Below are 18,450 nucleotides of genomic sequence, written 5' to 3' on the forward strand. Positions count from 1 at the left end.
TTTAGCGATGTGCCTATTGCAGACTCAGTCATAGCGATATTGATGCTAAAACAATATAACATGCAGCCCTAATAAACACGTAATCATATTATGGACTAGAATCCATATGTGGTTGGCTCATTCGGACATAGCGATATTGATGCTGAAACAACATAATGTGCAGCCCTAGTGTACACATTATCATATTATGGACTGGAATCCATATGTGGTTGGGTTATGAATCTAATAAACCCATTTACCTCCTTCGTTACACTGGCAGAGTAAAGGAGGAAACTGACTCCTTTCATGGGTTCGCTATCGCTCTGCACCTCTCCAGAGACATCATAGCCCTTCACCACCAGTGGAGCTGCGGCAGGAGCGTTTTCATTCGACACAACCACAGCGGTTGAGCTCTGGAATGGGATCAAATTACTAAACCAACAGGGTTTGCATTGCATTTAGATTTAAATATGACATTCTGACCTAAAGATGATGTGATGACAAACAGAAAATGTAGTTGCTTGGACATTTTCATTCAGGTGTTGCTGACCTTGTCAACAAGTCAGTTTGTTATATATATACCTGCTCTAGGGTCCATGAAGAATGTGAAGCAGTGATGTCATAACTTCCTGGAAGCACCTTGAGGAAAGTATACCTGTAAAAGTGTAATATAGATAGAATATGGTGTTATATCCAGAGATGGGAAGTAACAAACTACAAACAGTTCATTACTGTACTTATGTAGATTTTTCTGGTATCAATACTTTACTCCACTAGTTTTTTTGGACAACTTTTTACTTTTACTCCATACATTTTTACACAAATATTTGTATTTTCTACTACTTTTTTTTACATTTTTAAAATCAAGCACGTAACTTTCGTTTTCATGTGTTTGGTGGCGCCACCTATATTACTTCTTGTCATTGCGCAATTTTTTAAACTCAACTATAAAATTCAATATATTTTGAACAGAATTCAGTGTAAAAGTAATACATTATTTAAAAAGATATACAGGCCCACCAAATTATTTTTCAAGTGTATGAACATGTATGGCAGCTGTTGTTTTTTATCAAACAGCCACAAAACTACATGCTGAATGCTGCGAGTTTGCGTCAGGATGATGATACATAGGCCGACTTTTTGAGCAGTGTGGTCGGGCAAAATTGCATGGTTGGATGCTGCTAGGCTACGTTCATAAAGTTTTGCAACAAACATTTTATATTCAAATTTGAAATGTAAGTTATTTTATATGAATGGATCAACAGGATGTGTGGTCTAGTTACTTAACTAGCTCACTCACTATCTTTCAGCTTAGTCCCTGATTTATCAGTGGTCACCACAGTGGAATGAACCATCAATTATTCTAGCATATTTTTTACGCAGTGAATGCCCTTCCAGCCACAACCCAGTACTGAGAAACACCCATACACTCTCGCATTCACACATGCACTTATACACTAGGGCTAGTTTAGTTTATCTATGCACCCATACTGAATGTCTTTGGACTGTAGGGAAAAAAGGATATTTACCTACCTAGTGAAACTAAAACATGTAGGGCCCTATCATACACCCGGCACAATGCGGCGTAAGGCGTGACGCAATAGTTGTTTGCTAGTTTCAGCTTGGCAGAAGAGTCGTTTTGACATTTTGCGCCACGCTGTTTAAATAGCAAATGCATTTGCACTGATGTGCGCCCATAGGTGATCTGGTCTAAAAAAGAAGGTGATTGAAGCACATTGCTGGCACGTTGCTATTTTCAGGAACTTAAATAGAAGGTTCAAATAGATCAGATCAAAGCTGGTCTAGTTGTGCGCCTCGCTTACACATTGTTTAATACAGACAGGACGTAGAGCAATACGCAAATATCTTTACATATGAAAAATGTATTATATATAGGATATAATAAAGATATATAATTTATCTTGGGGGGCTTTTTCAATTTATTCATAACAATTTGCTTTTGTATAATGTTATTATTATTAGCAGTATTATTTATTATATGCACATGTATATTTGTTTGATTAAAAACAAGCTTAGATTTGCCCACCTTCAGGTTTTAGACCATATGGGGCACAGCATGTGTATTTGGATATAACTCAGTTGTTTGAACACACTTTGTTATTATTGTTCAGTTATTTGTTTGCTGGAATTTAGAACTGAATTTAGAAATAGTTTTGAAACAAATCTTTGCGCTTAACAAACAGAATTAAATATTTATAGGTTAATTGATGTCTGTGCGTACAAGGTTTCCCTATCCAAGAGCGAAAGTGAAAGTAGATAAAGAGGAGGCTTTATCTCTCATTCTCACACTGCAGATGCGCTGTTTTCTTGCTAGTGAAATGCTCAGTTTTTCCACTTACAAAGTCTGTCCTGTAAATAGCGAATGCGCTTATGGCGCAACGCAACTGACTCTTAAACGGAATGGAAGATGAGACTCTGATTGGTTTATTCTCAAAACAAACCTATAACTCGTTAAGAAAATAAGCTCAACCCTTTTAGACTATGCGCCACGGCGCAAAGCAGATTTTTCCATCCTTAAATTATCAAAAGTGCATTCCGACACGCCCTAATTGATTTTGCGCTCTGAGCTTTGCGCATGGATCATCAAAATAGAGGCCGTAGTAGTAACGGGTACTTTTTACTTAAGTACATTTTTGATGCCATACTTCTTTACTTTTACTTGACTACAAAAGTGTAGTCAGTACTTCTACTTTTATCAAAGTCGTTTTTAACATGAGTACTTGAGTAAAGGATTTGTGTACTTCTGCCATCTCTGGTTATATCTAATGTTATTGGGTTATATTTGAAAACAGTAATTTGTGCAGCAAAATTTTGAAAGTCATTTCTAAATTAAATAAACACTGGCTTGTGTGGACTTCCAATTGTACAATGTTGCAAAGCTTTTATGATTATTAGTTCATAATTACTATGACATGAATAATTTTTATTTGAATTACTCATATTTCAGAGTATAACTAATCATTTAAACTATTAATTATTATTATTCTACAGCCATTACCATATCTCTTAGGGCATACCCACACTAGAAACAGTTGCTTTGAACACCTCCGCCCCCCCTCTTCCCTGACAGCCTGCACTCATACTGCATTTTGCCTTCCGAACTGGATCACGCTTATGTCATTGATGATGCGACTGTTCAGTTTAACAGGAAGAGAAGCGCTTTCCCTTAGCACAGTGGAAATTGCTTTAGTTTTATTTTTTTGTAATATTTTTAGTCGCTTAGGATGCAGTGACATGCAGTTAAATATTTTGCCAAACATATCCACAAATTTTGACATTTATAAAATCATAAAAGTCCTTGTGCTGCATGTTTTAGGAAGTTTGCTGAAGGTGCAGTGAGGAGTTTGCGTTTAATAAACCACGACAGTTTGCGTTCATTGAAAAGAAAGAACGTTTAATAAATCTATATAAAAAAGTCCCTCAAAAGTGACATTGCGTATTCAGCTTCGGACTCAGGCGCGATTTGCACTCACACTACAAACGTACCCCGCCAAAGCCAAACCAAACCGCACTCTGATACACCTCTGTCAACCGGGCCCTGACGCGGTTCAGGTGATTCGGAACACTTACACTTGTCAAACAAACCAGCCCCTGGGCACGGTTCGGATGGCATAGTGTGAGTGCACCCTTCATGTTTCCTTTGTCCTTGAAGTGTTACAAGCTGTTTGTGCAGAGATAAGACCTATAAAGTCTAAAAAACTAAATACTAAAAGGCAAAGAAATAATCTTCCATCTTCTCCCGCTTCAGTCGGTGGAAAAACTGTCAACACATCACCCAAAAGTCACAAAGTCTAACTGGTAGCATTTTTGCTGCCACCGCCATGTTTAGAAATGCTGTGTGTTTGAATGTGAAAGCAAAACTACTTTCTTTGTAAAATACCAATCTGATAAGTTGTGCACCAGTCACGGCAGAAATTTTTGATCTATCAGTGGATAAGGTAGTAGGGGTGTAACATTTGCATCACACTCAAGGTATTTGGCCAATCACAGTGCACTGGATGAATAGCCAGTCAGAGCAGACAAGCTTTTCAGATCAATGAGCTTCGTAATATACACCTAATACATACATAAATGTTCTGTTATAGCAGTCAAGTGTCCCCTTTTAATATATATTTAATTTAATAAATTATACCACATAATTTAGATCTTTTTGACCAGGTTTTTTTTAAAATACATTTAGGCAAAATACATATTGATGCCTCCATCAAATTAAAATGTCAAAAACGTTAGCAAAAAGAGACAGATAGCAAACTGCATTCAAGATAATGCATCTACAGTGCTTATGACTTTTCATTTTCAAAAGTGAATGCAAAAATTCCACATCAAGTATAAGAGTTGAAAATGAAAAACACAATCAGTCTTACATCTAAAAGCGAAAATATAAGAATAAATAAGTTGTAGTACAACATTTTATATACTTTATATGAATTAAATATTCTTGCAGAGTCAGAAAGTATATAGACTGATAAAGAAGTATTTTTCATAATCAAATAATTGATATACTGATTGGCATTTTGGTGGTTCTTTTGTAAATTATGGAAAATGTAATTTAAATAATTATTATGAAAGATAAAGCACCATGATGTAGGATTTAAACCTTTTTGGATAGATTCATTACCTCAATACATTGAAAATGTTGTTTAAAAACAACAACAACAACAAAAACATACAGAAGCATGATGTCATAGGTCCAATTAAATATGTGAGGACATTTCTTTTGCATTATGGATGCCTAGTGTGGCGATGGCTTGAAAACTTATGGATTATAAGAAGATCTACTCACTGGCCTCCAGCATGCGTGAAGACACTCTGAAGAACAGCATCTTCTCCTGCTTTTCTCAAACTGACCTCAACCCCTGCAGGCCCCAACAAATGGCCTTTACTCAAGACCTGAAGGAGATGGAAATAAATGAGCAGATGTTTTAACCTAGCAAAAAAAAAAATTTAAAAAAAAAAAACTCACAAAATCAGCACTTTCCACTTACAGTTCCCAAAACTGAAAACCCTGTAAAAACAAAGTTGATGTCTTGTTCTTTAGTGCAGATGTCAGTAACTCCATCCACATGTAGGTCCACAGTTGTTGGCTCTGCAAAAAGATAATTTAAAACAAAAACAGAAGTGAATAGTGAAAATGTTTAGTGAACCCTGGCTCATAAAGCTTAAGTTATAAACGATATAAATGTATAAACTTTACAGTATAATCACATCTTGTATTAAACACACTTCTTACCAAAGCTCCATCCCGAAGGTGGTTCTATCTTAAGAACAAAATCCCCCTGTAAAAGATGGTAGTCTATATGAGCACAGACATGCACAAATACACAAACTATATATATGTCCGCACCTGGTATTAAGATGCCTTGTGATTTAAGCCATCAGCCATGCTCATTTTGGGGCATTTACCAAATTTAATTACTTTTGATGTTCTAAAATATTTGTTAAACCAATTTGATAAAAACAACAGCATAAATATGAACTAAAACTGTAAAACAGAGTAAAGTGTCTTGGCAGGATTTGATTGGAAATTAAAGAAACTCATAATGCATGTGTTGGAAAACCGGTCTTCTGGCATGATCATTCATTCATTCATTTTCTTTTCGGCTTAGTCCCTTTACTAATCTGGGGTCGCCACAGCAGAATGAACCGCCAACTTACCCAGCATATGTTTCACGCAGCAGATGCCCTTCCAGCTGCAACCCATCTCTGGGAAACGCATGATCATTTCTGCAGCAATCCTTTGCAAAATTTTATTCAAAGGCAAGATAAATTGCTTTCGATGCTCTAAAATCTCATTCGTTACATACATTTTCATAAAAACAAAAGCATACATACATATTAAAACTGTAAAACAGAACAAAGTGAGTAGGCCTAACAGGAGCTGATCAGAACTAAAAGAAAACAATTATAGATCATTTCATTAGACAATGCGTGAAGTAACCTATTTTTTAAGTGTTTTTTTTCCTGGTACTTTTTGTAATATTTGTATTTTTTTGTAAAAGATTATAAAAATTGTGCTAGCATTTGCAGTACTACAATAAGAGAAATCCAACACCAATCAGCAGGGAACAAGTGAAACACATACAGTAGATGTGAACAGTATTGTGTCTGAGATTGGATCAACGGAAATGCATCTCATTACCAGGTGCAAACAGGGGCCTAATGCTGTCAATGATGCTGAAATTGCCTCTCTGATGGTGTGAATTAAAGTGAAGCTGCTGGTGTAAAAGATGAAATACTAAATTGCATGAGTGTGACAACTCCCAACTCAACTTCCGTCCCAGTTAAAAATAGACAGGCATGTCAAGGATAAATTTTGCCCCAATTTACACCATCAGAGATCCTTGCATCAATCTGCAAGTCCTCTGGCAATATGAGATTGGCTTAAACTCCACAGGGGAAGCATCAGCATTGTGCAAATTTGGGCTGCAGAACACATTTCATTTCTTGATTCGTCATAAATTCACTATTAATCTGGGTTTTTGTTTAGTGTCTTTGTTTCAGGACTCCTATTAAAAAGCATTTGCAGTTTATTGAAATAATAAACCTTATTATATTTATTCTGATTAAACTGTAGTTTTGTTAAAATTCTGACAAAAACTATATGAAAGTAAACAAAATTCTTACAAACTGTTCAATTCAGTCAATTTTTCACAAAAACAGTAAAAAGTCAAATGATTTTAAGCAGTTCTGGACAAGAAGTTAACATGTTCATTAACAATGAGACAGCATTGATAGGGCTAGCATTGTTTGGGGGCATTTACCAGAATAATATGAGAAATAATTTACAATTTAAAAAATGTTTGAGTTTTAGAACTTTCTAAATACTTTAAGCCTAATTTTTATAGATTATTTTGAAACTTTTATACATACCAAATATGAAAAAAGATTATGAATACAGAAAGAGCGGAATACAAAAAAAAATCTTTACATTGTCATTTTTTTGAGGGATATTCAATGACTATTTTAGAGGTTACTGTAGGTCAAACTATGTAGACTATCTACTTTTTATTAGGCAACATGAAGAAATAAACACCTATCTTTACAAGAAATGCGTTTTGTAAATATTTAAGATGTCTATCGATGCTCTAGAACTGCCAGTTTCAGACTGTTCAATTATATTTTTTCTAACATTGGTTGGCACGATTTTGCATTCACAATGGTATGAACCGTTATATGGGGGATCAAATGTATATTTATATTATATAACTTTTATTATTAATATTTAAGCTATAGATCAGACAAAAGTTATTTCCTACTATTCGGCAAGCATTGATTAGGGGAGTGAATCCCCCCCCCCCAACCCACCCTGTAATTTGCACCCTGGTTTTATATTTGTTCAGTGACAACTTGTCACTATATTGTTTACCATGCAACTGAATATTCGGTCAGAAAAAGCATGCAAGTATGTCTTCAAAACAACATTAGCACTATTTCATTGACTGAACAATGTTGCACTTTGTTAGTCTTTGGCTGCTAATATCATTTCCCTATAAAGAATATGCAAGTAATACTTTACTGAAAATACAATATTAAGAAGACAGTCGAATGTAAAACCAACTATAATATTTTTACAGAAGATAGTTTGCCTTTGTTTACTAATTCCTTTAACCAGACAAAACAGGAAACATGCAGATTGGACTACATTACCTTATGTCTTTAAAAAACAATCTGAAAAGTCTTCTTTATTTTGTGTAAAATCTATTTGATCTATAAGAAAACAATTGCTTATAATTCTGTATAAACTACATGTTGCAGGACATTCTTAAATGACCTTGAAAGCCTGATAATCCACCCAGTCAATCCATTCATTCCAGTACGTGAGTTACTGTACCTTGTCATACAGTGGGATCATGAAGTAACCATTGATTGGTGCACAGTCAGTCTGATATTTCAGAGAACCCTGCTTGGTGTACAACTTTATCTGTAATGAACACATAAGTAATACATTTTATTTTTTGACAATGTAACGGTGTTACCTTTAAAATCATACTTATTTAGTAACACATACATAACGAAATGAAACAACAACATCACTATTACTACAACGAGCTTCTTGTACTGGTCGTCAGACTGTATGGAATCTTAAAGTGATTAACGTTAGCCAAAGCTAATTACACAAGCTTGGACAAATCATGTGTTTTGCTGACAATGCTTGACAGTTTGGTTAGGTAGCCGTCACGCAACCTGCTACAGACGGATCACCAGATTATGCGATCTACAACCTAAATGCATCACTGTTTAGGGCAGCAGATGACATACAGATCGGTCTATCAATTCACTTCCGGAACGCCAAGCGCTAACGTAGCTAGCCACTAATCATTTTTAAACAGAAATCACCAGCCTTCTTACCTCAATGACAGAGTAATTAATTTCCACATCTGACTTGACAAACCCCCCGCAGCCAACCAAAATATCATCGGTAGCATTCACAAATGTAAAATACAAAAAAGAAAGCGTAAGAATCGCTAGCTCTTTAATTCCACCCATCGTGCAGCACTGGAGTCGCGCACTGACGTACGGCGCACATGGCTCGGGATGAATTGAGCCAATCAACTTCATGGCAAACCATTTTTAGCTTATTCCTATTGGTCAATGACGACCGGTATCTATATTCATTGTTTCTATTGGATATTTCAGGAGAGGAAGTCGAAAAGTAATGAATCACAAATTAATGCAATGTATAATCAAGTATAATTCGAGTATGAATAATACTAATAGACCACTGCATACAGCTATACACCACTGGCTAAAAGGAACCTATAAAAGGTAATTTATTCACTGTTTTGCAGGTTAGTTTGTGCATATGTGTAACAATATAAAGATTATTTTATACAATTAAATTAACTGTTATATATATATATATATATATATATATATATATATATATATATATATATATATATATATATATATATTAATTAATTATTATATAATTATATATTTTATACACACACACACACACACACACACACACACATACATATATATATACATATATATATATATATATATATATATATATTTTTTTTTTTTTTTTTCAAGGTCAAACTTATTGGCCCCTTTAAGCTATCTACAGAACAAACATTGTTATACAATAACCTGCCTTATTACCCTAACCTGCCTAGTTAACCTAATAAACCTATAGTTAAGCCTTTTTTTAAAAAAAAGCCTTTTTTTAAAAAATCTGCTCTCTTGGGAAAATAAACAGGGGGTAATTCTGACTTTATATATATTCAACTGTCAGGGTGGAGTAATACTTAAGGTGGAGTAAAATGTAATAGTATTTAAAGATATGTAAGTGTATTTACTACCACCTCCTGGAAATTTTAAGAGTCTTATTTTGAGGATTTTTTTTCATTTTTAAAAATCTTCGGTGTTTCATATTAAAGTACAATCAGGGATGGCCAAAAACCCATTGAAATTAATTTTAAAATAAAATACAAAATACCTCATTTTTACATGTATCAAAATAAACGACAAAATACAGCAGCCACAACAACTACCAAAATAAAATACTGTATTTTGTATTATAAATATACTATAAAATCCTTTTACAAGGGAGCATAATATCTCTTGGCAAACCTTCTGTTAATAGACTATATGATCAATTTTGTCACCCTTTAACTGACTCAGTGGCCTGGCAGACAATGTTTGACAGCAACAGTGTTTCTCTGAGCAAGTTCTCTGCCAACTCATTCATCTCTACTTCAGTACATGAGGAGGTATTCATAAACCTTTTTTTCTCTTTGCTTTTGTACAAATTTCATACAAAAAATACTGTCTTGAAAATGTTTAATCACTGTAAAAACCATATAATGCAGATTAAGAGTTGGAATATTGCACTATATCTCTTCATTATGTTTCCATGCATTCCATTTCAGTTCTGGAAGAGTCTCAGTTTACCTACCATCTTTAGGTGTTAAATATTTCTAAAATTTCTCAGCATTTGCACCTGTAGTGCTGGGAATGTTCTGTAAGTTCTTCATCCTGTTCTTAATATTTTAAATCCTGATATTTTATTCATATATCTTATTTATTAAGCAAAGATGCTGATGTCAAATTGTACACTACTGCCATTACATGGTCCCAGCATTGTGCAGTATACTATTTTAATGATTGTTGACTTTTGTTGCCATTTGTCTGTTATTTTCTTTATGTTGCATAATTTCCATCTATGCTCAAAGCATTCACCACCTTCTTAATCAGTTTTCTGTTTTGATCTCAAGCCTATGCAAATAACTAAGAAAGATTCAACCAGAGGCCACATTTTTATGATATTTTAAAATACAAAAAACAAGACACTAAAGTATTTTAAAACTTAATATTAGGCCATTTTCATAAAATCTATCAAATACAAATTACAAAACAAATTACAAAAATGGTAAATACTTCCCATCCCTGAATACAATAAACTGTATATTCTTTAAAATAAACGGATAATTCACACATAAAATAAACTTGTCATCATTTACACACCTTTGTGCCATTAAATCTGTATGAATTTCTTTGTATTGTAGATTATTTTTCTAAGTGTTTACTTGCTTATCACATTTAACAAAATGATGAATTGAAATCTTTATTTATGATAACTATTGAGTCAATTGTTTTTATATTAAACATTAAATTTTCTCAATAATTTGTATTAATTCAATTCAGGATAATCAATAACTTTTAACTGGTCACTTCTTTCTTTTTATGTTTCCTCAGGACCATAGGTATTGGATGTTTAATGAAATAATCTTTTCATTTCAATGTGTTTTAGTGAAAGTAGATTCAGCCACTTCAAGACATTGAAAGTTTTTTTTTATTAAAAATATTATTTAAATGAAGGTTATTAATAAATATTTGACCAATAAATATTTAATTCATAATGTCTGCAAGATTTATTTCATGTTACTTTATTATTAATGCATTATTAAAATTAAGTTGTTAATATTAGTTAGTGTCCTGTGAGTTGACATGAATTAACAATGAAACTTTATTTACAATAAATAATGTTACCAAAGAATAAATACTGTAATAAATGTATTAGACCTTACCAGGTATTACTTTTTTTTTTACAGTGGAATATTGGCAACAGTGTTAGTCACTGTAACAGAGCAGTAGCGGAAACTAACTAGAAACTGCTTACAGTAAATTACTGTACTGTAGTTCTGTACTCACAGCATAATAGCTCCTGCATAAACATTAATGGTATGTAAAATATCGTTATTGTAGTTTAACCAAAACTAATCAGTATTCTGAACTGTTATTAAAAATAAAAAGCAAATCAATTCTTTTTTTTTTTGTATTTTATTGTTTTGGCAGCTAACAAACAGAACATAAAATGTCTGACAAAATTAAACAAATCAGCAGGTATGAAGACATTTTCTATTTACAATGAAACAAAGAAGTTAAATTAATGAAAAACACAGTAACGCCACCGTGCAGCCATATGCAACTCCTTGATTAAACGTGCAGTGCGTGATTTCCGTGAAGCACTAGAATATAATAATAATAATAATTCTGTTAGGATTTGGATCCCTGTAGCGCCATCTTTTGAGTATATAAGCAATAGCAACTTTGATTCTCAGTTTGACTATCTTTCCTATGTTTATATTGTATTTTGCATGCATATACGTCTTATTCTTCAGGCCATTTCAATACTGTGGTCATGTCATTCGCCTAGGAACATTTCCTGCTTATTGCCAAACTATTTCATAACTGTAACAAGAGGCAATTTAATCATATATTAAATGTTAAAACGGCTTCCATAACATTATTTATCAATATGTGGACCTTTTTAGATTACTGGGAGCTAATTAAAAATGTAATCCAGAAAATACCTTAGAACCATTGTTATTGTTAACATCCCTCAATTAATCTTTATCTAAGTTGTATCTCTAAAAATATATATAATTTAGTTTAAGCCACCAGAGCAATGTAGTCACAACTTTGTGTCTCAAAATATAGACTATTTGTGTTGATATAACAGTAAATGCAGGCTACTAAGTAAACGCAAAGTGTAGGCACTGCGTTTAACCTTTGAATAAATTGCAAACAGCATACATGTCCTACATTGCAAATAATCAAACAAAGGATGCAATAAATAATAAAAACGTTTATTGATTAAACAAGTATTAAACAAATAGGAGTAAAATTGAATACATTTTATACTGCACAGGAATTATGGTTTTCAATAGAAATAACAATAAACTGCACAATAATGACACATAATAAACAAATTTAAGTAAACAGGAAGATTTAAAGAAAAAATATATATAAATCTGAAATTGCACCTGCACAAACGTTTCCAAATAGACTTTAAGAAAAAGCTTTAAAAGTGAAAAAAAGACATTAAAGAAAGGAAACAACTTAAAATAACCATGTAAAAATATATGAAATTGCACAAGACATCTTAAAACAGCTATTTTTTTATATAAACCTGAACAGAAACCAATTTAACAAAGAGCAAATATAACATAATATATAAAAAGCTTATTTGTAAACTTTAGAACTTTAGGCAAGATGTTTTGTGCTATTTCTTTATATATATATATATATATATATATATATATATATATATATATATATATATATATATATATATATACATAGAGAGAGAGAGAGAGAGAGAGAGAGAGAGAGAGAGAGAGAGAGAGAGAGAGAAATTGTCCAAGTATCAGGGAACATCTTAATACACTTCAAATGTTGTTTTAAAATTAAATATATAAAAAATTAAAGTGATTTAGACATTTGACACATTGTCTTGCTCTCTTTTTTTCCTTCCTCCATCTCTATCAGGAGCAAGTTGTAATGCATTTCTCCACCTCTTCATCAGTAGCGCTGTTGGTATGGGCATTTGTCCTCACTGCATCTGTGATTAAAAGATAAACAGATGATTTGTTGTGAACAAGTACAAATGTTAATCAAAAGAAGAAAAAAGATAATCATGTTTGCTCTCACATAAGTAAAACCTAAATGGGACTTAAAATGATAGTATATAAAGATTCTTTGTTCCTCTGGTTAATGATTTAAATACACATTCTGCATAAAAGGTATTTTGGCACAGATGAATAACAGCCACTAAATGTATTGAAATGTATATTTCAAATCAACTTACTGACTACGACAGTCCTTAGGGTGAGTGCACGAAAAGCCACTTTTTGGTTTGCCCCACTCCAGTTCATTTGTTTAGCCAAGGAGTTGACCAAAAGCTTTCCTAGGATACGCCACACTGCTTCTTTAGTGGAAAACCCACCAATAATTCCAAAGTAGGCTACCTATGAAGCAAAAACAAACGGTTTAAATTAAACTTAATATAAAAAAAATACTATAAAATATAAAAGAGCTTGAACTTACCAATTTCTTCCTTTGTTCGGGCTGCTCCTAGTTGATGTTCAAGCTTTTCTAAATCAAATAAATTGGACAAAGGAAGGTCAAATGTGCTTGCATCTGGAGTTTCCTCCCGCTGCAGAGTACTGCTTTGTTTTTGCTGATTTTTGAGAATCAGGTCCAGTTGCTGCTTTATGACCTCTTGTGATTTTATAAGTTCAGTGAGTAATGCTAAAAACACAAATAATGAATTAGTATAACATCTCATATATCTCAACAGTGGGATAGATACTGCTGGTGTTCTCTAGTTAATCTTTACTTTCTAGCTGCATTAAGCCTTTACAAATGTACTGATGTTTTGAATTCTTACAAAGACATGACGAGTTGCAATAAGTTCTGTCTTGATCTCCAACTGCACTGGAACAAGGACTGGAAATGTTCCTAGTTCCTGCCATAGTCATTGGTGGTGATGGTACTTGAGGTGCTGCATCAATTTCTGAAAGATCCTTTATTCTGCCTTTCTTTTCCAGTCTCCTTTTTCCAAATAAATTTTCATCATCACAGTCACTATAGTTGTATCTGTTATGTCCCCTCATCAGATACATTTACAAAACAAAACATTTTAGTATAGTGCCAGGGGAAAGCTCGCAGGTTTTAATAGATCAATGAAATAATGTGGACAGTATGTGTTTAATATAATTGCAAACAAACCTGTTCTTTCTTTTGGTGTATGACGGGCCATCATCGTCCTCATCTGTCTACAAGTCAGACATCACAGTTGCCTTAGGAAGTTTGAATTGAGCTTCTTTAGGAGCCTCATTTGTACTATTTGAGACTTTTGGATAGCGAGGAGTATCATCACTACAACAAGTTTGCAAAGACTTCAAAATCTGAGCAACACTGGCCCTTGCCTTTATCGAATATGAGAATTCACAGAGTAAAACTCATAATTTTCAGCCATGACTTGAGTGTACTGGCCTCTTCTGTGCCGAGCTTGTTTGATCTTAATCAATGTTCTTGTTGTAGACTGTAAAACATACAAATAAACAAACATGTTAAAAAAAATGTATCTTCACTAAAATCTATAAACATTAATAATATTCAGAAAAAGTCTGAAATAAACACTAAACCCCTTGAGCATAAGCCCAACAATTCTATTTAAAACCTTGTGGAAAACCTTTGATTATAATAGCCAATAACAATAAACCGTTTCAGCCATTAGTGAAGCAATTAGTAATGTAAACTCTGAAAAGCTCATATATGTTGAAAATGTATCAGCAGTTTACAGCTTGTAATGGACTATAAGCACCTAACTATATCATGCCTGTTCACGTTCATAAGAGTGTGCCATTGCCATCTTTTGTCTCTGTGATTTGCTGCAAAATGACCTCATTAACCTTTGTTAAACAATAGTAATAAGACTTAACCAAAAAAAAAAATTACTTATTCCTTAAAATCAAAATTTATAACTATCAGTAACATCAAAATCTGCTAGACATTCAGTTTTACATGCGCAAATTACAGCTTGAATAAGAGATAAGGGATTCACATAGGCCAACACATATGAATAAAAGCACATAATAACGCCTAATACATTTCTCTTAGATTATTTAAAGAGTACAGTAAATCGAGTTTCGATCCCTTTTCGTGATGCACTGCATAAACAAAGTCATGAAACCAATAGAAAGCGGAATAATGCCATTTTAATTATTATTTTATAAAATCAAAACGATTCATTTTCATTTACAGAATAACTCAGAATTATTACTGTTGAGTAACCTGAGATTTTTCAACACCCACTATACTGTATTATACAAATGTATAAATGTACTAAAATATAAGTTAAATAAGAAATAAAAAGCACACTTTTAATACACCGTTTAACGGATTCGTCTGTACAGAAACTTTCTATATCGTAACGTTGGCATTTACACAGTTGGTTTCAGTCATGTTTCTTTAAAATATTTATAATAGTTTAACATATTTTATAATAGATAACAGATATTTATAGATATAATAGATAACTAATATTTATAATAGATAACAGTTAAACACTGTTACAATCTAACATTGTGTACAAGGAATTTTTTATATATTTTAGTCTATGAACTTTCAGGAATTTTCATAACGTAACTCTGCATTTTGGATCAAATAGTTTTAAGTTATTAAACACTGTTACAACCTAACATCGTGGAAACGTTTTCGAACAGTAAATTCGCATAGTATACATTATACAAGCAGTAAAAACCTTACCCTTCTGGCCGGAATCCAAAAGAGTTGCGAGTTTCAAAATGTTTTAAAAACCAAACTTCTTCTTTAAAAACCAAACTTCCTGGTGAGTTCACCTTTATCTGATGTTCGGTAAGACCGTCGTCCAATCCGTAGCCATCTACAATGTAAATACGTCACAGTATTGTTATGCAAGTCGCTGCAGAACAAAAGTGGGCGTTTCTGAATTTTCTTCTTTAATGTAGTTTTTATGTTTTCAAAGTTTTAATAACATAGTGGACAAATGCTAATAAATACATAAACGACATCAAGCAACTATTGGTTATTAGTTCATTTTTAAAACATGTTAAACACATTGAGATAATGCATTTAAAGAGGTGTTTTGAAAATGATAGCAGTGAGGCTATTATAGCAGTGTGAAATCTGTTAAAAACAACTTCATTTATAAATTGATTAAATTAAATGACTTTTCATTTCTTAAAGGTTAGTTCACTTCCAGAATAAAAACTACAAAAAAACTTCTTCACCCTTTCGTCATCCAGGATGTTCATTTATTCATTTCTTCAGTCCTAAAGGAAGAAATTATGTTTTTTGATGAAAACATTCAGGATTTTTCTCTGATTTCTGTGGTGTTTCCTTGTTTGAATTTACTAAAAGCAGTTTGAATGCAATGTCTCTAAATGACCCCAGCCTAGGAATGAAAAATGAAAAAAGCCTAGCATAATGATTCGCCATTTTCTTAAAAAAATGTAAATACTTTTTTAGGATTTGCCATTTCCTGCAAAATGAAACAAGAAATCATTTGATGACACCTCATACTTCAGATTCTCATCACATCTGCTGACCAATCAAATGCTCTTCTAGTATTTGATATGTCCCACCCCATTCAAGATGCTGAAATTGGCCATTGTCTTCCTGTTTCAGAATAAAACTGCACATTTTAAAGCATTGCACATTACCGACCCAGTTTTTAAAGTGTAGATAGAACTGCTCAATATGAGTAATGCTGTATGTGATGCCTGATATTATAAATTCCCTTAATTGATCATCATTTATTGACGACTCATCAACCTCAATAACCATGAAATGTGTCCACTGCAGTGGCACACTGTCAGGAGGTGAGTGCATTATCTGTAACGTTTTATTCTGGAAGTTAACTAATCATTTAAAGGGCACCTATTATTCACTTATTTTATTATTGGTGTCCCCAGAATGTGTCTGTGAAATTTCAGCTTTAAATACTCTACATATCTTTATTTATATATACCTTGTTTTTGTTTTAAACTGTTGAAAATGTCAGTTGTTTTGTCAGATTAAAAAGTGTTGTTTCTGTGTTTGTGTCTTAAATGCAAATGAGTTGTTTCTCTGTGCCTCTTATTGGAAATAAAGCAGTGTTTGGACATGTCAACTACTGGTCCACAATGACAGGCAATCACCCAGACACTGATGAAGCAGAGACCCAGTCTGAAATAACAATGTTACGGGACCTACAGTATTATGCCCCTTTTTACAAGATCTAAAATAAGTCTCCGATGACCCTGGGGTGTGTATGTGACGTTTCAGCTCAAAATACCATACAAAATTATTTTAGAACTCTTAAAACTGCCCCTTATAGGCCTCTATTTTATCAATCTAAGCATAAAGTCTAAAGTGCATGGAACAAAAGCATTAAGACCATGTCCGAATCCACTTTTGCTATTTTGAAGACAGGAAAATATGTTCTGTGCTCTGGCGCATGGTCCAACAGGGTTGTGCTTATTCTTTTCATGAGTTATGAGTATGTTTTCAGCAAAATGTGCATTAAACCAATCAGAGTCTCATCTTTAGCCGTATGTTCACACCGAAAGCGGCAACAGCGTCAAAGTCGCCGGAATTCCATCATTTTCAATGAGAGCCGGCGGCGAGGAATAGTGCAGCGCGCCTTCACCGGTGTGGGCGTCAAAGAGAGTTGAAATCAAGTTAACTTTTTGGTAATGAGCTATGATGTGGTTCGGCAGCAAGCAATCAGAATGTAGAAGTCCGCCGCTCGAGAGCAGTCCAGAGAACACAGTTACAGTGAACTTTGGTTCTGACCACAGTTGTTTCCACGGGTTTGATTATTGCGGTCACCGGATTTCCAATTATTTGCAATGTTTTCTCACAGGAACATACATTAAAAAGTTACTGGTGAGTTACTCATGTGAATTAATGTTATATATATTATTCCTTAAAAAAGCGGGAATCTCAGCACAAAACAGTATTGCTGCTTCAGAATATTTCAGACATATGGACACATTAGATAATTAAGTGCAGCAAAGCCACACCACATGCAACTTGATCTTCCATTGTTAAATAAATTTGATAAAAGTGTGCAACATTTTCACGCTTGAAAGCATGTTTTATGTGGGAATGTGACTGATATGCTGCAACGGCCCCTTTAAATACAAGATCAATGTAGCGAATTTTGACGCTCTTGCCGCCAAAGGTGAAGGCAGACAGCGTTGTCACCAGGGCGCCCAAAGTGACCTTTGACGCTCTTGACGCTTTCGGTGTGAACGTATAGTAAGAGTCAGTTGTGTTGCACCATGGCTCATTTTCTATATACATGGTGGACTTTGTAAGTGGAAAAACTAAACACTTCACTAGTGAGAAAACAGTTAGACAAATCATCTGTGCGAGGATGAAGACTGAGCCTCCTCCAGTCGGCTTCTTTAATTTCTCTTTGCTTTACTTTTACTCTTTAACTATAGCTAACACGCTCTGCACAGGACTTTAAACCAGCATTCATCTGGTCAATAGCGTGGTCTATTTCAGTTCCTCAAAATAGCAATGCGCCAACAATACGCCTTAACACACCACATTTTTAGACCAGAACACCCATGAGTCCACAAAGTGGCACAAATGGATTTGCTATTTAAACAACGTGGT

At 33.6% G+C, this 18,450-nt stretch overlaps 1 protein-coding gene and 1 pseudogene across 1 annotated transcript in view; both read right to left on the reverse strand.

The window, feature by feature from the left end:
- nomo (nodal modulator) overlaps positions 1-8,514 on the reverse strand; it is a 44,028-nt gene extending 35,514 nt beyond the window's left edge. The window contains exons 1-7 of the mRNA XM_002662315.5: positions 8,350-8,514; positions 7,832-7,921; positions 5,231-5,276; positions 4,986-5,086; positions 4,784-4,890; positions 562-634; positions 240-392 (exon numbers count right to left, since the gene is read on the reverse strand). Of these exons, the coding sequence (XP_002662361.1) occupies positions 240-392; positions 562-634; positions 4,784-4,890; positions 4,986-5,086; positions 5,231-5,276; positions 7,832-7,921; positions 8,350-8,487 (708 nt within the window). The 5' untranslated portion in view covers positions 8,488-8,514. The remainder of the gene's footprint in view (positions 1-239; positions 393-561; positions 635-4,783; positions 4,891-4,985; positions 5,087-5,230; positions 5,277-7,831; positions 7,922-8,349) is intronic.
- Positions 8,515-12,644: 4,130 nt separating this feature from the next.
- Positions 12,645-13,987, reverse strand: LOC100329517 (uncharacterized; annotated as a pseudogene).
- Positions 13,988-18,450: the final 4,463 nt, after the last annotated feature.

Source organism: Danio rerio, chromosome 6 (assembly GCF_049306965.1).
Source record: "Danio rerio strain Tuebingen ecotype United States chromosome 6, GRCz12tu, whole genome shotgun sequence".
Lineage (NCBI taxonomy): Eukaryota > Metazoa > Chordata > Actinopteri > Cypriniformes > Danionidae > Danio > Danio rerio.